Source organism: Euprymna scolopes, chromosome 33 (genome assembly GCF_053919585.1).
Source record: "Euprymna scolopes isolate OS-2025 chromosome 33, ASM5391958v1, whole genome shotgun sequence".
NCBI lineage: Eukaryota > Metazoa > Mollusca > Cephalopoda > Sepiida > Sepiolidae > Euprymna > Euprymna scolopes.
In genome coordinates, this window is record NC_136514.1 from 3,956,880 (window position 1) to 3,984,695 (window position 27,816).

At 30.8% G+C, this 27,816-nt stretch overlaps 2 protein-coding genes across 3 annotated transcripts; both read right to left on the minus strand.

Moving 5' to 3' along the window:
- Nucleotides 1-5,281: 5,281 nt before the first annotated feature.
- On the minus strand, nucleotides 5,282-7,485 carry LOC145258001 (uncharacterized). Its single transcript, XM_080115729.1, has 3 exons — nucleotides 7,269-7,485; nucleotides 6,787-7,063; nucleotides 5,282-6,237 (listed from the first exon to the last, which is right to left on the minus strand). The coding sequence occupies exons 2-3, from the start codon at nucleotides 6,995-6,997 to the stop codon at nucleotides 5,606-5,608; spliced, it is 843 nt and encodes a 280-aa protein (XP_079971855.1). The 5' UTR covers nucleotides 6,998-7,063; nucleotides 7,269-7,485; the 3' UTR covers nucleotides 5,282-5,605.
- A 4,322-nt stretch (nucleotides 7,486-11,807) lies between these two features.
- On the minus strand, nucleotides 11,808-27,511 carry LOC145258101 (uncharacterized). 2 transcript variants are annotated; one of them, XM_080115841.1, is made up of 9 exons: nucleotides 27,398-27,511; nucleotides 20,481-20,647; nucleotides 16,425-16,565; nucleotides 16,035-16,075; nucleotides 15,689-15,797; nucleotides 15,325-15,401; nucleotides 15,018-15,212; nucleotides 14,537-14,813; nucleotides 11,808-14,002 (listed from the first exon to the last, which is right to left on the minus strand). In XM_080115841.1, the coding sequence occupies exons 2-9, from the start codon at nucleotides 20,635-20,637 to the stop codon at nucleotides 11,943-11,945; spliced, it is 3,057 nt and encodes a 1,018-aa protein (XP_079971967.1). In that variant the 5' UTR covers nucleotides 20,638-20,647; nucleotides 27,398-27,511; the 3' UTR covers nucleotides 11,808-11,942. The 2 variants fall into 2 exon arrangements, with proteins under 2 accessions (XP_079971967.1, XP_079971968.1); XM_080115842.1 differs by lacking the exon at nucleotides 20,481-20,647 and having other exon boundaries at nucleotides 27,398-27,476.
- Between the last annotated feature and the right edge of the window lie 305 nt (nucleotides 27,512-27,816).

Consider the following 27,816-nt stretch of genomic DNA (forward strand, 5'->3'; position numbering starts at 1 on the left):
TTTCACCTCAAACAAAACACAGTGCCACTTTGATGTAGGAGGCTACTATCAGGACAATAATTTGCAATGTAGGGAGTTGAGCAACAATATGTCTATTCACATTACACTTGAACTTCTGCATGTCAGTACCATTGGGAAAGCTGAATCCCAGAAGGGAGTTCCATAGTCTAGCTGTTCTGAGAAAAAAACTATTGGAGTAGAAGGCTTTCTTACAGCTAGGAATCTCTACTGTGTAGGGGTGGGATTTTGCTGCTTGTTGAGTTTGTCGGGGTATTTATGCCGAGGGGGTACAAGTGCTTATAGTTCGTCGGAGCATTCACCAGTAAAATACTTGAAAAGGCAGAGGGACGCAACATTTCAGCGATGGGACAGAGGTTGAAGCTTAGATGATAGTTCAGGACCTATCAAGTTGGCGACTCTTTTTTGAATCCTGTCCAGGAGTGAGAGACAAGTAGCAGATGCACCAGCCCAAATGTGACAACAATACTTCATAAATGGGCGAATAGTGGCCTTGTAGAGGTACAGGATACTTTCAGGTGTATCTTTCTAGCACGATAGAGAGAGCTCATCTTCCTCGCGGCGGCCCTAGCAATGCACTCATGTTCCTTGTGAACGTTAGGCTGATGAGTTTAAAGGAAGTACTTTCAGGAAATGTATTTTTAGCCATTGCTATTGGTGGTTGAGAAGATTTCTTGTAATTATTGAATGAAAAGCTTAGTCTTGGCAGCGTTGAATTTGACCATCCATTTTTGTCCCCATTCCACTACAGATTGGAGGTCTTCCTCTAGTGCTTCTGCCATTTCCTTAGATATGTGTTCATTTGTTTTCCCCTCATGCCTGTTATAGAGCGTGGTGTCATCAACAAATATGCCCATCTCAGAAACAATTTTATCAGAGAGGTCATCTAAGAATATTAGGAATAGTAAATGCCCAAGGATAGACCGCTGAGGTACTCTCGCATTTATATGATATTGCTTAGATATACAACCATCGAGGACAACTGTATGATCTGATTTTCCTAAGAAGACCCTGTTTTGTCCAGTGAACAGTATATATGTTCAGAGATTATAGTTAGGAAATCTGCTGTAGAACGGGCTTGTCTAAATCCATATTTTTTTTTTTTTTTACATAGGCATCACCACATTATCAAGGCCAAAAGGCCACTCGAGGATAAGGGTTAAAGAGTGTACAGTAGAAATTGGAAAATATAGTAATCATTAGTAATGGAAATTCGGTAAATTTGTTAACAAGTGAAATGGCTCATCAAGAACTTTACGTTAGACTTCAAGACAGCCATATTGTAGTCAGCTGGAAAGCAGGAAAACAGAAGACAATTCCACAGGCGTGCAATTCTAAGAAAGAAGCTTTGTTCATGGAATCTACGTTTAGGTTTAGGCACAGATAAAGAGTGAGGGGAATTATTGATAGTGTTTTCAGCTAGACAAGTGTTTCTTGTGAAAGTTTGGCAAGGGGGGACCATAGACTAAAGCTCAGTCGAACACTTTCCATGAGAATAACAATACATCAGAGACAAACTCGCAACATCTCTTCTTTGAGATAGAGGTTGCAAGGAAGAGAAAAGGACATCTCCTACGAGGCTACAAAGTCTATTTTGAATTCTATCAAGGCAGGACAAGTCCTTTCTAGAAACTCCTGCCCAGATGTGGTAACAGTATTCCATCCTTGGACATACCTGGCTCTTATATAGATAGAGAATTGCATCAGCAGTAAGATATCTACTGGATCGATAGAAGGATCCCACCATTTTTCCAGCGGCCTTGGCAACAGATTTGATGTATGTGTTCCATTTAAGATCAGGAGTAAAGGTCAAGCCCAGAAGCTTGTCAAAACTTGAGGCCTCCTGAAGACGAGAGCCATTCATTTCAATTGATGCCAGATGTGGATCACAATGTTGATGATGTAAAGTCAGAAGTTTAGCAGCTGTAAGGTGGACTAGAGCTGGATTAAGTAAGGACTCCATTGTTTTGGTGAAAAGTGTGAGGAGGCTAATGGGGTGATAATTTAATGGGTCAGTTCTTTCGATTTAATTCTTGAAAACAGTTACCACAGAAGCAGGAAAGCCAGATTCATTAAAACCTGGATGTAACGATGTTACCTGCCCGGGTAATACCAATTCACCCTGCTACAAGTTAAGAATTTGATGGAGTGTTCGACATGGGGTATGAGAAATTTATCTTTTTCTCCAAAAGTCTGGAATATGTTTTATGGTAAACAGAAAAGAGAATTGAAGTTGACATGGCGACGAGAGGTCTACTCTGCTGGCTGGAAAACATGTTGTCATTTGGTCCACCTGTCGTATTTAAGTAAAAGTAATTGGAGTTGAAGACAAAGAAAGAAAAGGGGGGGGGGAAGAGATACGGTTACGAAAGAGAAAGAAGAAATTCACAAGAAAATAGAAAAGAAAAAGAATATAAAATAGTGGGAAAGAGAAAGAAGAGGAAAAAAAAGGAAAAGTAATCCTCAAATGAGTGAGGGGAAGAGGCCAGTTTTATAAAAACGGTTGTCCTTTTAGAAATAGCGTCTTTTGCTGGCTGGCATCAAGACATGCACATCGCCCTCGCACAATCTGGGGGGGGGGGAGGTACAGAAACTCCCATAAGAGCTAAGTTGAAAAGCTCTTGTCCTTAGCTGGGAAATAAACTAGACAAACTTAAATTATACAACCTGCATTACGAGGTTGTTCGGAACCCAAACAACTAGACTTTAAACAAATGTACCCTGAATCTTAAAATGATTTATAAACAACTAGCGAGGGGTACTCGGCGTTGCCCGGGTGTTTGGGGGGGGGGAGGTAAAAAAAAAAAGTAAGTATGAGGATCGAACCCGAACCCTTGAGGCAAAGTTGTAAATTAAAGTGTGAAAAAAAAAAAAAGTGCGATGTTAACAATTGCCCAACCGCAAGATGCTAACGGAAACACGTTTGAATTTAATTACTTGGATTTACCAGGTGTCCGTTTTAATGAGTTAATGAGGTCAAGTTTGACTGCAGAATAGTATTCATTTACAGCTGGACGTTTTTTTTTTCCACCCCCAAGATGTTATAGGAAAAAGACTAACCTACATGGGGCGAGCGACAAATATCGAATATTTATCTTCCCGAAATCGAGCAAATTAAATAGACAGGCGAGCTTCGTTGTTAACTGTGAGATATTACGATTTATATGTGATATAAAAAGTTTTAAAAAGTTGTGAAGCGACCGACCGCTTCTCTGAAAGAAGCTTTTTGTAGACACACAGAAAAAGCGAACACACATACATACATACATACATACATACACACACACATACATTTTCGCTTTTATATTTATAGATTTCAAATGTTTTGTTTATACGAAAATGACTGAGTTTTTCTTTGTTTCTCGATTGCCGGCCTAAATGAACATGTAATTTATTTCAGGTATGCCTTGACGCCAGACGATGGAAGAGACAGACCAGATCCAGCACGAAGCCAGAGTGACGGCCAAAGTGGACAATATTGCCACACGGATTAAGGGCCATGCACGTTTCGCGTGCCCTGAGCAGCAGAGCTGTATTTTCCAGTGATCAGTGAGAGTCTGGTCACCCTTGAGGGGCCTACCACTAGACAATTAAGAATGTAGCCCTGCTGGGTTGCATCTGTGATTCTGTGAGCAACGAACAAGGCCAGGGGTACATCACAAGCATGCTCCCGTGAACGAGGATTCGATGGATGCGGCCCCAGCCAGAGGGGGATAGGGTTATATGAGTGCCCAGGTGTTTGAAGGTGAGTGTTGAGCAAAAAAAAAAAAAGTGGTAGTAGGCAGGCAGGCTCGAACCCATATAACAAAGGAGGAAGAGAACATAAAATGAAAACTAAAAAGTTACGTCTTTGCTGTTGCATCCATCGCCAAACCGGATGGGCGAAGGTTTAAATTAAGGCTAGTCAATCAAAAAGAGGGAATGACTTTCGGAAATATCAGCAAAAAATGCGACCCTCCCTGGAGAAAAGTGCCCAGTTAAGAGTGAAGGAATTAATGATTTTGACCATTTTTTCAATATTTGTTGTCCTGAAGGGTTGAGCTTCAAAATGATACGAATCTCGTGAAAATCCGCTGCGTCCGTCAAAAGTTTTTACGAGACATATAAACAAATGGGATAAATTATTAAAACAATTGTTTTATTAATTTTAAAAAAATGAAAATAAAGAAAATTCTTCATATTTTAATTCAAATATTTATATTGTTTTAAAACATGTTTGATTTTTCTTTTTTCGATAATTTTGTTGATATTGATTATAGTAACGAATTCAATTAAAAATAAATTCTGAATTATCAAATATTTTTCAACTTTAAGATAAAACTATTCACTTTCATTAAATAAATTTAAAAATAACTTTTTAAATAATAAACTCATTAAAAATGGTACCGTAGGATGGGGTGACTGAGCCATTAAAATAAAATTTTTTAAAATGTGTAAATAACTCTGCAGCAAATATTTGCTGCTGCACCACAATGCGTCTGTAAAATTATGAAATCGTATAGAAACTGGAAATTATATTTAAAATTCAGAGATCATATATTACTTACTCATTATTATTTTAAAGGATCAAAGTCACCCAGGATGGCCAGAGTCACAGCAGTTTACGGTAGATAAAGATATTAAAAGTGTGTTACAATTATGGTTTTCAATATTCAAAATTAAATTCCAATTAAAAACTTATAAATTATACCCATAAATTAATTAGTCACTTTTTCTAATAAAAATTAAATAACTTTTTAAAATTAATTACATACAATTTCTTTGAAAATTGGAAATAAAGTATAAAATTTCTTTTTTTTTTTTAATTATAGTTTTAAATATTCAAAACTAAATCCCAATTAATTTAATTATTCCTAAAATGAAATTCTTAAAGTAAATAAAAAATTATACCCAAATTAATTGCTGTCCGGTAAGGTTTTTTTAAAAATAAAACTTAACATTATAAATTTTTTTAACAATTTTTTTAACAATTTTTCTATGTTCACAATGTTAAAATCTTTTTGTATTTTATCTCACATATGTAAAAAATAAGAAAATAAATTCTCTTTGAAACAAAGTAAAAATAAAATGGGATGAAAATTTAAAAATGAAAATTAAAATATTTTAAGTTTAAATGTGTTTGAAATTTTTTTATTGAATAGAAATTCAAAATTTATTTTAGTTTTTTCTATACATTCACAATAAAATGTGAGGTTCATTTTTTTCATTCAAAAGATGCAAAATTTACGTTGATTTTTCATTAAAAAACAAATACGAATAAAAATATTGATTAATAAAAGTTAAAATATTTTATTCTTTATAAATTGTTACGTGTGTAAAAGATAGAAGAAAGAAAAAATTTCATTGATTAAAATAAAATATTTTTAAATTTGAAAAAGAAAAAAAAGACAAATAACAAAACTGTGTTAAAATTTAAAAATTAAATTTAATTGAATTATAAAATTAAAAAAAAGGTAAAAATTTGTACGTTTTATTGTTCTGCATTTCTTAAAATATATTTTCTTAATATAAACAAATGTGTTCTTGTTTCGATGTATAATCTGTGTTGTCTACATTTGTTTTTAGGTCCATGCAACAAAACAATTTCTTATCTGTGAATAACAAGGTGTCTCTTCAGGTTGCTTTTCACTTTATCACAATGAAAAAGTTTCTCTCCACTGTGAATACGCATGTGTTTTTGAAGGTTGTCTTTCCGTGAAAATTTTTGTGAACAAACATCACAATGAAATGGTTTCTCTCCACTGTGAATACGCATGTGTTTGTTTAGGTCGCCTTTCTGTGAAAATTTTTGTGAACAAACATCACAATGAAACGGTTTCTCTCCACTGTGAATACGCATGTGTTGTTGAAGGTTGCATTTCACTGAAAATTTTTGTGAACAAACATCACAATGAAACGGTTTCTCTCCACTGTGAATATGCATGTGTTGTTGAAGGTTGCTTTTCAGTGAAAATTTTTGTGAACAAACATCACAATGAAATGGTTTCTCTCCACTGTGAATACGCATGTGTTGTTGAAGGTTGCTTTTCACTGAAAATTTTTGTGAACAAGCATCACAATGAAACGGTTTCTCTCCACTGTGAATAAGCATGTGTTTTTGTAGGCTGTTTTTCTGTGAAAATCTCTTCAAACAAACTTCACGCTGAAATGGCCTCTTGCTATAATTCACATTGCAATCGTTAATGTTTTGTTTTTCGGTTAATGTCTTGAAATTTGCATCTGTAAAAAACAAAAACATTCTCTTGTATTCATCAATTTCACAAATAATTAAGTTTTTAATTTTGTTTTTACGAAAATATAAACATTTTATAATTAGACTTTTACGCATATTTGATTGGATCAATATGTTTCATATTTTTTCAATTATGTTATGATTTATTCAATTTTTTACAGATTTTTAAAATATTTCATGTCTATCTTGTTAAAACTAATTACAAATCATTTTGTGTTAAACAATAAAATATTAATATTGTTCAATAATATTTAAAGAATTTGATATTAAATACATTAACTTATTAATATTTTTTACTTTAAATCTCAATTATTTTTTTTCATTATTAAAAATGTAATTCTTCATTTCTACTTGATGTTGGGAATGCACACACGTACGTCTTTTCAATAATTTCTTAGACTATCATTTAAAGTCAATCTTCTGGAATCAACTTTCGCTAAAATATCAACATATTTTTTTTTAATGGATTAAAATTGAAATAAAATCTCAATAATAAAATTCTATAAAAAATATCAAGACATTTTTGTAGAAAATACCTGGAATTGTGGTTCGAGTATCTTTATTTTTGTCCTGTTTCTTTGATGAAGAAGAGATACCCATATGTCTGGCATAGTCATCACCATACCAAACCAGTGATTCCTCGCCTTTTGACACACGTCTTAACGTCTTGTAAAAAACTTCATCGAGAAATTGGGAAGCGAAAAGATTTTGTTCATTTTCATTTCTTGCACAATTCACAAATCGCATCCAATTTGAAATCTTTGGGTTTTGGGCATCAATAAAATGGCTTGCTTTACCAGCATCACTGTAAATCTAAAAACAAAACAAAAATAATGGGGGGGGGGGGTATTTCAGTTAGAATTACAATAAAATATAAACATTTTTTTATACTTCAGTTTTCGTATTATATTTGCGGTACACAATTATTAAATATTTGCAATCACTTTTAATCAACAAAGATCATTTTTTAACTTGAAATGATTCGGATGAAACATAAAACACAAAAAGTTTCACTTACTTGCCAACTGTATCTTGACAACTGAGCTTTTCCTTCATCTCGGATTATCTCCCCTCTGTAAGGTCCGAATCTGCATATTTTGATGTGTGTTGTTTTACCTGATAAATGAAACACAAATTCTTGTAATATCGACAGGATTTCAAATGAAGGGGACACAAACGAAGGTGGGAGGCCATATTGGAAAGGAACATCAAGACAGAAACCACTCACCTCCGTGTCTGTAATGATAACCAGTGTACCGTGGATGGGGCAATTATGTACTTATTCTTCTTTACAATCTTCACAATCTGAAAATATGAAATGTCTATATATAAATATAAATATGTGTGTGTGTGTGTGCAACCTGTTTTTTCCTCTCTGATCTGAATTTTTAAATCTAGATGCGTCTCTACTTTCCTATAATCACAAGAAAATTGTTTTTACATACAGACGCAACAAGATAACACATTGAAACACCAAACATCAGAACTAGAAATGTCTATTCCAGAAGAACAGTCCATTTTAAAAATTCAAAAATTTGAGAATATGAAATAATTTCAAGAACTTTTCCCGTTCTTTTAATGAAATTCAACGTCAAAGTCACAATTCTTTAAAAAAAAATGTATATACTTACATATGAAAGAATCCGCGGGCAAAATTTCTAATTGCATGCCAAGTTCCCAGAAACTCCACCATTTTTGCTATGTAGGAAAACTGGTCCATTATTGAATAAATATTGATTGAAAACACATTTTATGACCGTTCTTAAAGTGATATTGTTTTTAAAGGCGACTACGCACCCCCATAATATTTTAAACAAATATTTTTACTTAAATCTTGTTAAAAAAACAAAAAAAACTTGATCATGAAGTCAAGACATGAGAAACGAAACCATATACTAAGAAATGCTTGTCTTAACACTTTTTATGTTATTACGAAACAAAAAGAAAGCAAATATTTTATTCAGAAGAATTAATTTAGTTTAAACAATTCTTCGCAATGTGACAAGTCACCTTACTACACGCGTACGTGCGCGAACGCATCATGTAAGAATAGCATAAACGATGGCAGTGAGTTGGCACAAAATAGGGCGAGAGTTCAGGGGTTTAATACCATGCAAACAGTAAATTTGCGATGGGTTTGAATATCAGATTCGTTGTCAGTGACCCAGAAAACCTATAAAAAAACAAATTTTATTGGTCGGTGTTCTGTTGTAGTTAAAGTAAACATTTATTGAGACGCGTTCTATCAAACATTACAAATTTTTAGAAAAAAATATTTTTAAATTGTCTGTTTGAGACTTCTTTTGTGTAGTATGAACATTTTATTTAATGTAAAAAAGTTTTGGGTTTTTATTACAAGTCATAGAGGTACAAAAAAGTTGTCAAGAGAAACAAAAATATAGCAAGTAAATGTTACCAAAGGCAAGATAAGTTACTATTCTACCTAACTCAACAAGCTTTCAGTATTTTTATTTAATGTAAAAAAAAAAAAAAGGGGTTTTTTTTTTCTCTTTCTCCTGAAAGTACATTGTGGAAAGCCATTTTTATTTCAAACGTTGAAAAATTGTATGGTTTTATTTAAAAAAAATTAAGGTAAGGAAGGATTTATGACTTTGAAACAAGATTTCATATTTTAGTCAGAATGATCACATGTGCCCCTCCCCCACCCTGCACATGTCTAAGCATATTCTAATCTACTGTAAAAACAAAATCTAGGTATGTTTTATTGTTATTTTCATGGAAAGTGCTCGTCTGCACTCCAATCTCTGGTCCTCCCTCGCCAATCTTTCACGAAAAACACCCGTCTACCTGAAACTACTGTCATTAATTTTCCCCACTCTTTATCTGTGCCTAAATCCAAACGTAGATTCCATGAGCAGAGCTTCTTTCTTAGAAGTGCACGGAACTCTTCCTTTTTTCTGTTTCCCACCTGACTACAACTTGGATGTCTTTAAGTCCAACAAAAACAAATTCCTGACAAACCGCCCCCTTAAGTAAGACACTTTAGCAAATCTCCAATACTAAGGATTACTACGACACTATCCCATTGATTACAGTACACGCAATAACCCTTATCCTCAAGTGGCTTCCAGGCCTTGATAAGTGGTGGCCTCAATGTAAAAAAAAAAAAAAAAAAAGTAATATTAAGCGCTACCGAAGAACAAGAATGGCCGCAATGTCTTTGAAGACTCAACAAAGATTTCAAAATAAGAAATCTAAATAATGCTGTTTTTTACAATTAATTTAAAGCACTTGTTGACTTTATTTTATTTTTTGGAATCCTTCGAGATGAGGCTTTATAATTTATGAATTGATTTTAAGATGAGAATGAGTACAAAAAAAAAAATCAATACACCTGTTGGCCGGTCCTTCAGATTCCAAGTATCCATAATCTCTCTAATAAATAGTCTTCCACCTCGTGTAATAATCGCTTGTGTGTCTATATGATGCAGTATGCATGTAAAAACACTAATTATTAACAAAAAAAAAAACAAATGCAATAGTCATGTCCGTAAACTAAAAATAATACAGAACTTGAGTTTGTTTTAGAATCCATGAAAAAATTGTAAAAGGCAAGATAAGTTACTTTTCTACCTTACTCAATAAGTTTTAATGTTTTTATTTAATGTAAAATGTTAATTCGGTTCAAGAAAACAAGTAACATTGAGCGCTACCGAAGAACAAGCATAAATGGCCACAATGTTTTTAAAAACTCAAATTCAAAATAAATAAAACTGGAGAACAAGAAAAAATGGCTGCAATGTCTTGTTACATCTTTGAAGTCTCAATAATATCTTCAAAATAAGAAATATAAATACATTATCATATATTGTTAATTATTAAATATATAAGTGTATTATCATGAAAAGAGTTTGTTATTTAAATCAACTGCATAAAAACAAAAAGTCCATTATGTGGTTAATTTGCATTTTTTAAACACCTTTTAGTAAAGTTGGGTTTTATTTTTTAATATTTTTGTGTCTAAAACATTTTTAATTTAAAGTCTTACATTAATTTTGATATGAAAATGAATGAAAACTACATTTTATGTTAATAATATTCATTAATCTCATTGACAAATGAAAATGTTTCTATTCACTGATTGTTCAAATTTTTCCATCTCCAAAAAGTTTAAATGCCATAATGGCTGAGAAATGAAGAATCCATTTTAGGTTGATTTTTCATTCAAAAATGTCCTCAACTCTATTTTTTCTTGTTTTAAGCTCTCCGTGATGTTCACGTGTAAGTGCCTAAAAAAGTAGGATCTCATAATGCATAAATGTTTTTTAAAGAACATTAAGGAACTGATTTTTTTTGTAAGTGTTCACCATTTTCTATAAAAATTGAATACATTTTAAAAAACTTTTAAAATAATAAACTCATTAAAAATGGTAGATAAAGATATTAAAAGTTTGTTAAAATTATGGTTTTCAATATTAAAAATTAAAAACTTCATGTAAAAAAAAAAATTTATACCCATAAATTAATTAGTCACTTTTTCCAATAAGAATTAAATAACTTTTAAAAATTAATTAAATACACTTTCTTTGAAAATAATGTATTAAATGTTTTTTTAGTTATGATTTTAAATACTCAAATCTAAATCTCAATTCATTATTCCTAACATAAAATTCTCAAAGTAAAAAAAAAAAATTGTACCCACAAATTAATTGCTCTCCGGTTAGGTTTTTTTTTAAAATAAAACTTAACATTATAAAATGTTTTTTTGCAATTTTTCTATGTTCACATTCTTTTTGTATTTTATCTCACATTTGTAAAACATAAGAAAATAAATTCTCTTTGAAAAAAAGTAAAAATAAAATGGGATGAAAATTTCAAAATTCTATACATTCACAATAAAATGTGAGGCTCATTTTTTCATTCAAAAGACGCAAAATTTACGTTGATTTTTCAATAAAAAACAAATATGGATAAAAATATTGATGAATAAGTTAAAATATTTTATTCTTTATAAATTTTTACGTAAAACATGAGAAAAGAAAAAAAGTAAAAATTTCATTGATTAAAATAAAATGTTTTTAAATTTAAAAAAGAAAAGTAAAAATTTCATTGATTAAAATAAAATGTTTTTAAATTTGAAAAAGAAAAAAAAGTAAAAATTTCATTGATTAAAATAAAATGTTTTTAAATTTGAAAAAGAAAAAAAGTAAAAATTTCATTGATTAAAATAAAATGTTTTTAAATTTGAAAAAGAAAAAGTAAAAATTTCATTGATTAAAATAAAATGTTTTTAAATTTGAAAAAGAAAAAAAGTAAAAATTTCATTGATTAAAATAAAATGTTTTTAAATTTGAAAAAGAAAAAAGTAAAAATTTCATTGATTAAAATAAAATGTTTTTAAATTTGAAAAAGAAAAAAAAGTAAAAATTTCATTGATTAAAATAAAATGTTTTTAAATTTGTAAAAGAAAAAAAGTAAAAATTTCATTGATTAAAATAAAATGTTTTTAAATTTGAAAAAGAAAAAAAAAGACAAATAACAAAACTGTGTTAAAATTTAAAAATTAAATTTAATTGAATTATAAAATTAAAAAAAAGGTAAAAATTTGTACGTTTTATTGTTCTGCATTTCTTAAAATATATTTTCTTAATATAAACAAATGTGTTCTTGTTCTGATGTATAATCTGTGTTGTCTACATTTTTTTTTAGGTCCATGCAACAAAACCATTTCTTATCTGTGAATAACAAGGTGTCTCTTCAGGTTGCTTTTCACTTTATCACAATGAAAAAGTTTCTCTCCACTGTGAATACGCATGTGTTTTTGAAGGTGGTCTTTCCGTGAAAATTTTTGTGAACAAACATCACAATGAAACGGTTTCTCTCCACTGTGAATACGCATGTGTTGTTGAAGGTGTGGTTTCTGTGAAAATTTTTGTGAACAAATATCACAATGAAACGGTTTCTCTCCACTGTGAATACGCATGTGTTGTTGAAGGCTGCATTTATGTGAAAATTTTTGTGAACAAACATCACAATGAAATGGTTTCTCTCCACTGTGAATACGCATGTGTTGTTGAAGGCTGCATTTATGTGAAAATTTTTGTGAACAAACATCACAATGAAACGGTTTCTCTCCACTGTGAATACGCATGTGTTGTTGAAGGCTGAATTTATGTGAAAATTTTTGTGAACAAACATCACAATGAAACGGTTTCTCTCCACTGTGAATACGCATGTGTTGTTGAAAGTTGCTTTTCACTGAAAATTTTTGTGAACAAACATCACAATGAAACGGTTTCTCTCCACTGTGAATATGCATGTGTTGTTGAAGGCTGTTTTTCTGTGAAAACTTTTGTGAACAAACATCACAATGAAATGGTTTCTCTCCACTGTGAATACGCATGTGTTGTTGAAGGCTGTTTTTCTGTGAAAACTTTTGTGAACAAACATCACAATGAAACGGTTTCTCTCCACTGTGAATACGCATGTGTTGTTGAAGGCTGCATTTATGTGAAAATTTTTGTGAACAAACATCACAATGAAATGGTTTCTCTCCACTGTGAATACGCATGTGTTGTTGAAGGCTGCATTTATGTGAAAATTTTTGTGAACAAACATCACAATGAAACGGTTTCTCTCCACTGTGAATACGCATGTGTTGCTGAAGGTGTGGTTTCTGTGAAAATTTTTGTGAACAAACATCACAATGAAACGGTTTCTCTCCACTGTGAATACGCATGTGTTGTTGAAGGCTGCATTTATGTGAAAATTTTTGTGAACAAACATCACAATGAAATAGTTTCTCTCCACTGTGAATACGCATGTGTTGTTGAAGGCTGCATTTATGTGAAAATTTTTGTGAACAAACATCACAATGAAACGGTTTCTCTCCACTGTGAATACGCATGTGTTGTTGAAGGCTGCATTTATGTGAAAATTTTTGTGAACAAACATCACAATGAAACGGTTTCTCTCCACTGTGAATACGCATGTGTTGTTGAAGGTTGCTTTTCACTGAAAACTTTTGTGAACAAACATCACAATGAAACGGTTTCTCTCCACTGTGAATACGCATGTGTTGTTGAAGGCTGTTTTTCTGTGAAAACTTTTGTGAACAAACATCACAATGAAATGGTTTCTCTCCACTGTGAATACGCATGTGTTGTTGAAGGCTGTTTTTCTGTGAAAACTTTTGTGAACAAACATCACAATGAAATGGTTTCTCTCCACTGTGAATACGCATGTGTTGTTGAAGGCTGTTTTTCTGTGAAAACTTTTGTGAACAAACATCACAATGAAACGGTTTCTCTCCACTGTGAATACGCATGTGTTGTTGAAGGCTGCATTTATGTGAAAATTTTTGTGAACAAACATCACAATGAAATGGTTTCTCTCCACTGTGAATACGCATGTGTTGTTGAAGGCTGCATTTATGTGAAAATTTTTGTGAACAAACATCACAATGAAACGGTTTCTCTCCACTGTGAATACGCATGTGTTGTTGAAGGTTGCTTTTCACTGAAAATTTTTGTGAACAAACATCACAATGAAACGGTTTCTCTCCACTGTGAATACGCATGTGTTGTTGAAGGCTGTTTTTCTGTGAAAACTTTTGTGAACAAACATCACAATGAAATGGTTTCTCTCCACTGTGAATACGCATGTGTATGTTTAGGTTGCCTTTCTGTGAAAATCTCTTCAAACAAACTTCACACTGAAATGGCCTCTTGTTGTAATTAACATTGCAATCTTTAATGTTTTGTTTTTCGGTTAATGTCTTGAAATTTGCATCTGTAAAAAACAAAAACATTCTCTTGTATTCATCAATTTCACAAATAATTAAGTTTTTAATTTTGTTTTTACGAAAATATAAATATTTTATAATTAGACTTTTACGCATATTTGATTGGATCAATATTTTTCATATTTATTCAATTATGTTATGATTTATTTTTAAAATATTTCATGTCTATCTTGTTAAAACTAATTACAAATCATTTTGTGTTAAACAATAAAATATTAATATTGTTCAATAATATTTAAAGAATTTGATATTAAATACATTAACTTATTAATATTTTTTACTTTAAATCTCAATTATTTTTTTTCATTATTAAAAACGTAATTTTTCATTTCTACTTGATTTTGGGAATGCACACACGTACGTCTTTTCAATAATTTCTTAGACTATCATTTAAAGTCAATCTTCTGGAATCAACTTTCGCTAAAATATCAACATTTTTTTTTTTCAATGGATTAAAATTGAAATAAAATCTCAATAATAAAATTCTATAAAAAATATCAAGACATTTTTGTAGAAAATACCTGGAATTGTGGTTCGAGTATCTTTATTTTTGTCCTGTTTCTTTGATGAAGTAGAGATACCCATATGTCTGGCATAGTCATCACCATACCAAACCAGTAATTCCTCGTCTTTTGACACACGTCTTAACGTCTTGTAAAAAACTTCATCGAGAAATTGGAAAGCGAAAAGATTTTGTTCATTTTCATTTCTTGCACAATTCACAAATCGCATCCAATTTGAAATCTTTGGGTTTTGGGCATCAATAAAATGGCTTGCTTTACCAGCATCACTGTAAATCTAAAAACAAAACAAAAATAATGGGGGGGGGGTTATTTCAGTTAGAATTACAATAAAATATAAACATTTTTTTATACTTCAGTTTTTGTATTATATTTGCGGTACACAATTATTAAATATTTGCAATCATTTTTAATCAACAAAGATCATTTTTTAACTTGAAATGATTCGGATGAAACATAAAACACAAAAAGTTTCACTTACTTGCCAACTGTATCCTGACAACTGAGCCTTTCCTTCATCTCGGATTATCTCCCCTTTGTAAGGTCCGAATCTGGCCCGATCAGGTATCGGCTCCGTGGCAAATACTCCAAGGCCAGCATTTGGTATACTTGATTTTTTAATAACAACACAATTGGGAGCCGTCTTCTCTGCATATTTTGATGTGTGTTGTTTTACCTGATAAATGAAACACAAATTCTTGTAATATCGTCAGGATTTCAAATGAAGGGGACACAAACGAAGGTGGGAGGCCATATTGGAAAGGAACATCAAGACAGAAACCACTCACCTCCGTGTCTGTAATGATAACCAGTGGACCGTGGATGGGGCAATTATGTACGTATTCTTCTTTACAATCTTCACAAACTGAAAATATGAAATGTCTATATATAAATAAATTTATATAATATATATGTGTGTGTGTCCTGTTTCTTCCTCTTTCAATTTTTAATTCTACTTTCCTATAATCATTCTCAAAAGAAATTTGAAATTTCACATTTAATTTAAATTGTTTTTACATACAGACGCAACAAGATAAAAGTTTAAAAATTCAAAAATTTGAGAATATGAAATAATTTCAAGAACTTTTCCCGTTCTTTAAATGAAATTCAACGTCAAAGTCACAATTCTTTAAAAAAAATGTATATACTTACATATGAAAGAATCTTCGGGCAAAATTTCTAATTGCATGCACGTTGTCGGCTTTTCACGTAAAATTCTTGTTGCACATGGAATCAATTTAACCAACATTCGTTTCGGAAACTTAATACAAATTAAAAAGTTTATTATTGAAAACTTATAAAAAATAAAAATTAAATTATTAAAATTTCATAAAAATAAAAAAATTATTAAAATTTCATAAAAATTTTAAAATTCATTGATTTATGGTTGTTTACAAAATTAATTTCAACATAAAAAAGACAGAGAATGAATATCAACTTTTCATCATTTTAATTTAAAAAAATGAATTCATTAAGAATTTTGATTTGAAATCGTTACCTTCAGAATTTCTGTTTTAATTTTCTTGACAGAAACTTTGGCTGAAAAATAATCGATTATTAAATTTTTTCATATTAAAATTCAAGTTTTTTGTAGTCTCAAATTTGACTATTTTATCGTTTTATTAAACGTGATTATGTTGAATGCATTCTTTGCGATTTACATTTTTTTAAAAAATATTTCTTGTTTTATCGAAATACGGAAATTTATTAAAAAAATCACAATTAATGGTGATTTTTTTATTTATATTTTTTTTTTCATCGAAAGTGAAGAAACCTTTATAGACTAAACTAATTCTAAAAAGAAAAATGTGTAAAAATTTCAAATTAGCAGATGATCCTCATTTCATATTTAATTAATGCGAAAAATTTTAAATAAAATAAAAAATACCAGTCAATGGTTTTTTCTTTTTATAACTTGGCAACCATTCTGCATCATCATCTTTTTCTTCATCTTCCTTTTCAAGTTTTTTTTCCATTCTTTTCTTTTCCTTCGCAGATTTCATAAAATTTGGTTTTTCAGGAAAACAACCTGGAAATTGAAACACAATTCAGATTGGAAAATCAAATAAAAAGTTGTGATATATATATATGTGTGTGTGTGATGTGTGGGTGTGTTTTATATCAAATTGATGATTGGATTTAATTTTAATAAATGTTTAAAATTAAATTTCATTTATTCAAAAATAGCTGCACATTCACAGTATGTTCTTTTTTAAATGATCTAAGAATTTTTTCTAATCATTAAATTAAAAAAATGTTAATAAAAAAAAATTAAACTATTGTTTACATTTAATAATCAAAATTTTTTTTATAACATTTGATAAAAATAATTTAATTTTAATTTTATCTAAAATTTCATTTAACTATCCAAAAAAAAATTATACATATGTATCCAAAAATGGTAATCTCCAAAAATACAGTTAGGGCTTACAACATGGCCGCCAGAAGAGTCACGTGCGGATCACGTGACTCTTCTGGCTGCCATGTTGTAAGCCCTAACTGTATTTTTGGAGATTACCCCAAAAAAAAATATAACTGAAGAATTACAAATGGAAGTAAATAATTTGTAACTTTTCCATTTTTATAAATTGTAATACATTAATATTTAAGTATTTCTGACATTCCAATTAAGCAAATATTGATTTTAGTTCAAATTAACACAAAAATCGGTACTTGTGCATTTAACGAACCAGACGTAACTCAGCATTTGCTCGGCTTCGTCCGACGCATGACGTCAACAGCCGGATATAACCGAGCATTGCCGATTAAGCAGACGAGAATTTCGCTATCAATTGGAAGAGTGTCACAACTCAAGAAACGCTTATTTTAAGAGAGCTAAAAAAAAAAAAATGTTGTTTTAAAAAGATAACTAACAAAATAATAATGAATATTACAAACCTTGCGGACTAGCTCCAGACCCCAGAGGCTGCACTAAACTTTTGCCAGCAACGGAAATTGTTGGCAGAAGAGAAAAGGTGTTTATTTACATTTTGGCCAGGATTGTGTACTTGCAAAGAGGACAAGCCTTTCCGACGGTTACGGTTGGAGGTGTAGAAGTGTAACATGTCGTCGATGGACCTTCATTAGGATTGGGACCTTCTCAAAATCTCGACTAACCATCGCATGTATAATAAAAATAATATACTTATGGGCGTTCGAGATGGCATCTACAAAAAATCTCCATCACGAATGTGGGTTACGTTCTCGCCACACAATTGTGGATTAGAAGATTTTCCTGCGTGATATATGCAGGCAGGGACTATTTTCTTAGGAATCCCCGGCAGATTGGAGGCCCAGGCCATAACGATAGAAATCGATGAGTCCGTTTTTAACTGCCGGCAGACTTGTGACACCGGTGGTCTGGGTCTTCGGTGGATATGACACGACCCCGCCGAAAAGGAGGGTTTCTTGGTCACTGTACTAAATAGGAACGCCGAAACCCTCATTCCACTAATAAATAAATTTTAAAAAAATCCTTGTTCCTGCCCCCCCCAAATTGCCCTTTTTTAGGCCTTTTTCATTTATTTGACATAAAGAGTTGCAAAAAAAAAAAAAATAAATAAAAATGGTTTTTACGTTAAAAACATGAAAAAGAAAAAAAAAAACAGTTTAGACAAAAAAAAAGTTTCCTATTACTTAACAAAAAATCTTGTTTTATATGTATTTATTTTGAAAACGAAAAACAATTTCAAACAATAATAATAAAAAAACAAATGAACGGTAGGTTTTTGCTTTTTACTTATTTAATTTTTTTATGTTTCTACATTTTACAATTTCATTATACAGTTATTTTGTTGTAGGGTTTTTTTTATTTTATCGGCAACGCTCGGTTTTATCCGGCTGTTGACGTCATGCGTCGGACAAAGCCGAGCAAATGCTGAGTTACATCTGGTTCGTTAAATGCACAAGTACCCAAAGATCAAAAAATACTTTTTAAATCAGTTTTTTGTTTTCCGAATTCAGTTTATTATATTGTAGTTGCACCCATTATTTTATTACCAACACAACAAATGATTAGTGAGAAAGCAAAGTTTTGTCAGCTTAAATGCTATTTGTGTCTGACTTTACAATATTTGCTTGAAACAATAGAAAATATGAAGAAAAAAGGCAGAGCTGTACAACCATCACCTTTGCGTAATTTCTATACTGATAGATTTTTCGAAATTTTTTTCACTGGATTATTATTGATTGGACACAAATTAACCAGATTATGAAAAAAAAAAAAAAATTATTTCGACATTTGAAAGGGGTGCTCACTTTTTAGTTACAACGTTCTGGTAAATCAGTCACCGATTTTGTAACCAATAAAAACGAAAGTCCCATGTTGACAAAGCAATGTATCGGGAGGCGTACAATATGAAAATTGACAACGGGATGGAAAATTACGAAACATTTCTCGAGTATGTTAGTTAAATTTATAATACTTAATACTCCTTGGGAGTTGAGTTCCATGGCGACCAGCAAAAAAAAAAAAAAAAAAAAAAAAAAAAAAGAAAACAACGACGAATAACGGGGTTCGGGGTCGCTGACAATGAATCTGATATTCAAACCCGTCGCAAATTTACCGTTTGCATGGTATTAACCCCTGAACCCTCTCACTATTTTGTGACAACTATGCGTTCGCGCATAGTAGCGACCCCCCCCCCCCTGCACCGCCAATGAAAACAGAATTTTTGTGAAAAATTAAACAGTTCTTCTGCTCGGTGTATGTCGGCGCGTTACTTACGGAAAAACGGTGAATTAAACTGCAGAAGCACCTGTTAAATGTTGTACACGTTTTATAATTGAATAACCCCCTCCCAAAAAATAAAAACGCTTTTGTAGACAGACCGCTCGTGAAATTTTTTTTAGATCCATTAAAAAAAAAGCAAAGAAAAGCGAACAACATTTTCTGATTTCTGAAAACTTTTTATTTTAAATGTCTGCTAAAAAATTATTCCGCGATGTGACAAGTCACCTTACTACGCATGTCCATGCGCGAACGCATCATGTAAGAATAGCATAAACGATGGCGGTGAGTTGGCACAACATAGTGCGAGGGTTCAGGGGTTAATACCATGCAAACGGTAAATTTGCGACGGGTTTGAATATCAGATTCGGGTACTGGTCGCGATTAGAGTTCCCTGCCGACGAACACCCTAAAAAAACACTGACTTCTCCCTACGCATGAGCAAAGGACATGTTTTAGTTGCCATAGTAACTAAACGATCATGAATTTTTATCGACTTTGTTTTACTGTTTATGAATATTGAAATAAAAGACATTACTACACATTTATTAATATCTCATTTTTAATCACTTTTATCAACTTTTTTTTAGGGTGTTCAGCAGGGAACTCTAATCGCGACCAGTACCCAGATTCGTTCTCAGCAACCCTGAAAACCTCAAAAAATAAAAATTTTTGGTTGATGTTCTGTTGTAGTTAAAGTAAACATTTACCCGTTAAATTTTTATGCGGTTGCAATGGAACTCAACGCCCAAATGCTTAATTAAAAAAACAAAAAACACAAAATCAAAAATCACTTTTCATCAAACGAAAAACTAAATAAGTACAAAAAAAAAAAAAGAAAAAGAAAAAATTTACATAAAAAACAAGAAAAGTCATGTTCATTCTATTTTTTTTTTTTCTTAGAGCAACAAAATAAATATTTCTGACTTACAAATGCTGATGTTTTTATTTCGGTTTTTATTGGTTACAAAATGGGTGACCGATTTACTAGAACGTTGTAACTAAAAAGTGAGCACCCCTTTCAAATGTCGAAAAGTTTTTTTTTTTTTTTTTTTTTTAAATTTTTTTTTATCATAATCTGGTTAATTAGTGTCCAATCAATAATAATGCAATGAATTTTTGTTTAAAAAACCTATCAGTATAGAAATTACGCGGGGGGGGGTGATGGTTATACAACTCTGCCGAAAAAAAAAGCAATAATTCCAATCTTTTTACCGATTATTAAAAGAGCTTCGTAGTTGCTTCGCATATTTTGCAACGTTTTCTTTTCATATTCCGACATTTCTTTTAATTCATCGGCCGTGAAAAATGGTTCAATGCTTTCAGAAATGTTGCTGGCGTCAATTTGGAAATTATTTTTTAAACAATTCATATTCGTAAAACTGAAAGATAAATTACAAATTCATGCAAAGAAAAATTCAATTATTTAAAAAATAAATTATACAAAATAAAAAAAATGAAAAAATTTTCGGAGTTAACCTATTCAAGTTAGCAATGTTTAAAAAAAACAATTATAGGTAAATGTGTACTTTAACGGCGTAAATTATTAGACAAATAAAAATTCATGAAAATGTCTGTGTGTCTGTCTGTCTACATTTCCCTACCCAATAACTCTGTCAGTTTTAAGTCTACAGATTCGAAATTTGATATACAGGGTACTGAGATTTGGGAAAATCGATGTGATTGGTTTCGGACAGAAATTTGTCGATTAAGGGGTCAAAGTTCAACGATTTGACCTTTGAGAACTCTACCAAACTCCTCCGACAATTTTGGGTCTAAACACGTGAAATTTTAGATATAGGTTTCTTGGACATGGATTTAACTTGATTTGAGCCCTAAACAATAATTTTTAAGGGGTCATAATAGAAGTCAAAGTTTAAATAAAATTGACCGTTTTTTTTTTTTTTTGCTCAGCATACACCTCCAAACACCCGGGCAACGCCGGGCTGAAATGCTAGTTTTTATATAAAACATTATAAGACCCTAAAGCTGAAATAAAACCAGAAAAAAAATCATTTTTATTTGACTAAATGCACAACAATCGAAACCACTGTATTTAAAATTTGGCCTTTCTAAGGTTTGACAGACTGGCCCTTTTAAGGCCAAATTTGGCCTTTTTTATGCTTTTTCATGAACTGTTTTTGGCTTTTTGAAATGAAATGAGTAAATAAAAAGAAAATCCTTGCGCATACGTCATTGTAACATAAGGAGCTCCATTAAATTGTCTTTACGCAAAAAATGCGTGTGTGCACGGTCCACAGTCATATGGTGTTTTACCAACATTTAAATTAAAAAAAAGCTAAATGCGTGAAATTTGGCCAAAAAAAAAAAGTTTGGCCTTTTTTGGCCATGTCTGTTTTTGAGCGCAAAATCAACTTTTTAAAAAGGTATTTTTCCCCTCATCAAAGTTTGCTTTTAAATATTTCTTAATGGACATGACAACATAAACACAACTTGTTTTGTGTAATTAATCAAACAGTAAAAAAATACTCATTTTTAACTAAATATTTCATTTTTATTTAGTGAACCTTAGCCCCCTCCCCCAAACAGCTGGTGCCCGGAAAACTCGTCCCCTTTCGCTAGGTAGGAAAACTGGTCCCTTATTGAATAAATGTCGATTGAAAACAAATTTTATGATCGTTCTTGAAGGAGATATTGTTTTTTAAAATAGACTATAGCCCCCCCCCCCCAATATTTTTTAAAAATATTTTTACTTGTTTAATGTTTTTTTTTTTTTTTTTTTTAAATAAAATCGATTTTCTAAGTGTCCGTTTTCTACCTAACTGGTTAAGTTCTTAGTGGTTTCACTTATTTTAAAGCGTTTATTATGTTCATACAAAGTTAATTACAAATTTTTTTTGTTCTTATTTTAACGATGTTTTTTTTGGAGTCATAAAAACAATAAAAAAAAAACGAAACCCAAAAATTAAAAAACAGGGAGCGATTCGATTCTTCGTTACTTTTTTTGGTTTTGTTTTTTAATTATGATAGTTTTTTGTTGTTATGTTTTTGTTTTCTCTCATACCAAATGCACTCATGCGTTATTTAAAATTATGATTTTATCAATTATCAACATTTATTGTCGTCCTGTCAAATTTTGCAAAAATTAACTAATAAATTAAAAGCGAAATATTTTTTTGGCGCGAGAGATGCCATGTGCTAACAATCTATCGTTAACTAATTTTTATTTTTTTTAATTTTTACTTCAAAATTCTAAAATCAATCATTAAGAGAGAAAGTAATCACTAAATAAATGTATTAATCAATTTTATTGAAAACTCCGCGATCGTTTATCAAGAATCTTTTTAATTTCATTTTTTGTTGGTTGTTTTTCGAAGGGAGATATAGTTTTTATCCCCCCCCCTCTCTCTAAATTATATTTTAAAAAGAATTTAGGAAAACTCGTCCCGGGAAAACTCGTCCCCGGAAAACTCGTCTCCGGAAAACTCGTCTCCGGAAAACTCGTCCCCTTTCGCTAGGTAGGAAAACTGGTCCCGTATTGAATAAATATCGATTGAAAACACATTTTATGATCGTTCTTGAAGGAAATATTGCTTTTTAAAATGGACTATAGCCACCCCCCCATAATATTTTTAAAAAAATATTTTTATTTGTTTAATTTATTTTGTTTTGTTTTTTCCTACCTAACTGGCTAAGTTCTTAGTGGTTTCACTTATTTTAAAGCGTTTATTATGTTCATACAAAGTTAATTAAAAAAAATGTTGGTTCTAATTTTAACGATGTTTTTTGGAGTCATAAAAACAATAATAAAAAAACAAAACAAAAAAAATAAAAACTGGGAGCGTTACTTTTTTGTTTTGTTTTTTTAATTATGATAGTTTTTTGTTGTTATGTTTTCGTTTTCTCTCATACCAAATGCAATGCAATGCACTCATGCGTTATTTAAAATTATAATTCTATCAATTATCAACATTTATTGTCGTCCTGTCAAATTTTGCAAAAATTAACTAATAAATCAAAAGCGAAATATTTTTTTGGCGCGAGAGATGCCATGTGCTAACAATCTCTCGTTAACTCATTTTTAATTTTTTTAATTTTTACTTCAAAATTCTAAAATCAATCATTCAGAGAAAAAGTAATCACTAAATAAATTTATTAATCAATTTTATTGAAAACTCGGGTTTGTATTACTGTACACATAGATTCGAAAAAGTTGTCAAAAAACAAATATAGAACAAATAAATGTTATCGAAGGCAAAATAAGTTACTTTTCTACCTAACTGGATATATTTTTTGTGTTTTTATTCAGTGTAACATGTTTATTCAGCTCGAAAAACATGCAGTGTTTACCGATGTATTGGAAAATTCAAAATGGCAGCCGACTCTCTCTCGGTGAGGGTACGTTTGGGAAAAGGCATTATAAATAATAAACTAGACTAAATACTGTTAGAAAACAACCGAATACATGTCAACTTATGTCACGGTAACATATATTGAGCGAATTTCTAACAGTATTTTGTCTAGTTTATTATTTATAATACCTTTTCCCAAACGTACCCTCTCCGAGAAAGAGTCGGCTGCCATTTTGAATTTTCCAATACATCGGTAAACACTGCATGTTTTCCGAGCTGAATAAACATGTTGAATCTTTAATTTCATTTTTTGTTGGTTGTTTTTCCGAGGGAGATATAACCCCCCCCCCTCTCTAAATTATATTTCAAAAAATATTAAAATTTTGGTTTGTATTACTGTACACATAGATTCGAAAAATAATAAACTAGACAAAATACTGTTAGAAATTCGCTCAATATATATTACCGTGACATAGGTTGACATATATTCGGTGTTTTTTTTTAATAGTATTTTGTCTAGTTTATTATTTATAACACCTATTCCCGAACTTACTGTGTTTAAGAGAGAGTCGGCCGCTATTTTGAATTGTCCAATACATCGGTAAACACTGTATGTTTTTCGAGCTGAATAAACATGTTACATTGAATAAAAACACGAAAAATATATCCAGTTTGGTAGGAAAGTAACTTATCTTGCCTTTGATAACATTTATTTGTTATATATTTGTTTTTTGACAATTTTTTCGAATCTATGTGTACAGTAATACAAACCCAAATCGATTTTACCCTTTTATAACAACAGTAAATAAGTAAATTCTTTTTATATTAATATAAAAAAAATATGCGGTCTCGTTTATGAACATAATAAACGCTTTAAAATAAGTGAAACCACTAAGAACTTAGCCAGTTAGGTAGAAAACGGACACTTAGAAAATCGATTTTATTTAAAAAAAAAAAAAAAAAACATCAAACAAGTAAAAAAATTTTTTTTTTAATATTATGGGGGGGGGGGCTATAGTCTATTTTAAAAAAACAATTTCTCCTTCAAGAACGATCATAAAATGTGTTTTCAATCGATATTTATTCAATAAGGGACCAGTTTTCCTACCTAGCGAAAGGGGACGAGTTTTCCCGAGACGAGTTTTCCGGAGACGAGTTTTCCGGAGACGAGTTTTCCCGAGACGAGTTTTCCCGGGACGAGTTTTCCGGGCACCTTTTAAAAAATATTAAAATTTATTATTTTCTTTTTAAAACGAAATCTCCCTCAGTAATTTCTTTAATTTTCTATTTTTTAGCGATTATCAAGACCCCTAAGATGTGATATGCCGGGCATTATTTCTCTTTCTCACGTAACACTCGACATGTTTTTTGTTTGTTTTCTGTGTTTTTTTTCTTTACCGAATAAACGATTCCAAATAAATTAAACAACAAACAACATAGTCGGCGAAGTAGAAAAATCGATTTTACCCTTTTATAAGCAACAGTAAATAAGTAAATTCTTTTTAATATTAGTATTAAAAAAAATATGCGGTCTCGTTTATGAACATAATAAACGCTTTAAAATAAGTGAAACCACTAAGAACTTAACCAGTTAGGTAGAAAACGGACACTTAGAAAATCGATTTTATTTAAAAAAAAAAAAAAAAAACATTAAACAAGTAAAAATATTTAAAAAAAATATTAGGGGGGGGGCTATAGTCTATTTTAAAAAAATAATATCTCCTTCAAGAACGATCATAAAATGTGTTTTCAATCGACATTTATTCAATAAGGGACCAGTTTTCCTACCTAGCGAAAGGGGACCAGTTTTCCGGGACGAGTTTTCCTGGGACGAGTTTTCCTATATTCCCAACAGCTTTATATCCCCCCCCTCAATTTTTAGACAATGTTAAGAATTTTTCCAACTCAATTTGTAAATTTTTCAAAATTTAACGTAAAATGAGCACCCACTTTCTGGCCACCTAGTGATAATTTTTCGTTTGTTGTCTTTTTTTGTTTGTTCAAAAGGGTTAACTTTCGATAGCTTCACTTCACCGATTGTTAACCTAAATTTTCCGAATGTCAGAACGAGGCTCGTTTGCGGGACCTACTTATCTAAGCTGCACCTATAACTTAGTGAGGAATGGGAATGGTGGCTTTTAAAAGAACTATATTTCCTTTAAAAACTAAATAAAAAAAAAAATGAGATTTAAAAGATTGGTAAATTTTCAGATTAGGTCCACCCTCACAATTTTCTTTTAAATGACTACTTGTACAGGTTTTCAACTATGATGAAAACGAAAATCGCATTGAAATTTTGCAGAAATAAATAGCTATCGAGATATATTATTCATTGTATTTTTTGTCGGCCATCTTTACGCGCGTGCGCGCCATAAACAAAGCTACTCATTTATGACTCACACTGCACGCGCGTAAAAAAGATGGCCGCTACAGAATACAATGAATAATGGAACTTTTTATGTCTCGATAATTATTTCTGCAAAATGTCTCACTTTTTATTCGGATTTGTGTGGAAAATTTCATGTAGTTATTTTTATTTTTTTTAATTTTTACATCAAAATTGTTAAATCATTAAGAAATAAAAAAAAGTAAATCAAGAAATTTATTCATCAATTAAAAAAAACTTCATCCTCCCTAAATTATATTTAAAAAATATTAACATTTTCTTTAGGAGAGGAAGAGGCTTTTTAAAACTATATTTCCCTCAGTTTATTTCTCCAATTTTTTTATCTTTGGCGGGAGAGTCATTTTGATTTTTTTTTTTTTTTTCAAAATTGTTAAATTGAGAAAAAAAAAGGGGGGTTGTTTTACAATCGACAGAGGTACGAAAAAGTGGTCAAAAATTCAAATCTATATATCTATAAAAGTGAAAATGTCTGTCCGTCTGTGTACATTTTCCTACTAAATAACTGTCAATTTTCGGTCTACAGACTCGAAATTTGGCATAAGGGGTATTCAGATTTGGAAAATCTTTTTAATCGGTTTTTGGCCAGAAATTTTGCTGTTAAGGGGTCAAAGTTCAACGATTTGACCGTTGAGAACTCTACCAAACTCCTCCGACAATTTTGGGTCTAAACACTTGAAATTTTAGATATAGATTACTTGGACAGGGATCTAACTTTATAATTCTATTTGAGCTCAAAACAATAAATGCTAAGTTTAAAAAAAAAATGACGTCTACGGTCTCTACCAACTTTCTCTATGTTAGATAAGGAAGACTATTATATAGAAAGGCATTACCGAGCAAAGCCGGGCGGAACTGCTAGTATAACAAATAAATGTCATCAAAGTTTCTCTTCGGGGAAAGTTTTTTTTGTTTTTTGTTTTTTGTGATTTTACTCATTTCAAAACGTGTAATCGGTTTGAAATAGCTCCCCTCAATATTTAAAAAATAAAATTTACTTTCATTTGGAGGAAGGGCTCTTTTTAAAACTATATCACTTTCAGTATTTTCTTTAATTTTCTATTTTTGGGCGATTAGAGAGACTCCCAAAGCAGTTTAGCCGTCAAAAAGAAGATTTAAAAGAAATAAATAAATTCGCGAAATTTGGCCGAAATAAGTCGTTGGTTCTAAAATGGGGGATCGATTTACGAGAACGTTGTATTAAAAAACGGAAAACCACTTAAAAATATTGAATATTTTGATAAACTGGTTGATTATTGACCATTCGATAATAATAATCCGCTGAAAAATATTGAAAAATGATTTTTAAAAATAGAAGGAGGGGGTAAAAATTCTTGAGATCCGACAAATTTCTTTAATGAAAAAAAACAAATTAAATTTTTAAAATGAATAAAAATATGAAGTCAAATACTTACATTCAGGAACAAAAAAAATCTTTATTTATTTAATTTTGATGAAATGAAAAACAATTTTTAGTCGATCGATGAAATTATGCTTTCGAATAAATTAAAATTTAATAACGATTTTTATTTATACAAATTGAACTTTAGCCGACGTTTTCCGGGATTTTTTTTAAAGGTTCGTTTTTTATTTTTGTTCCGCCCATTTTTTTTCTTTTCTTTTCCTTTTGTTGTTCTTCTTTCTTTTTTTCTTTCGTTTATTTTACTTTTTCTTTTCTTCATTTTGTTTGCTTTTTTAAATAAAATAAAAATTAGCTCCGCCCATTTTTTTCTTTTTTTTCTTTTCCTTTTTTAAGTCGTTTTTCATTTTTGAATTAAATCAAAAACTGTGGCAAATTTTTAAGATAAAATCGTTTTTATCTATTTTTATAAAA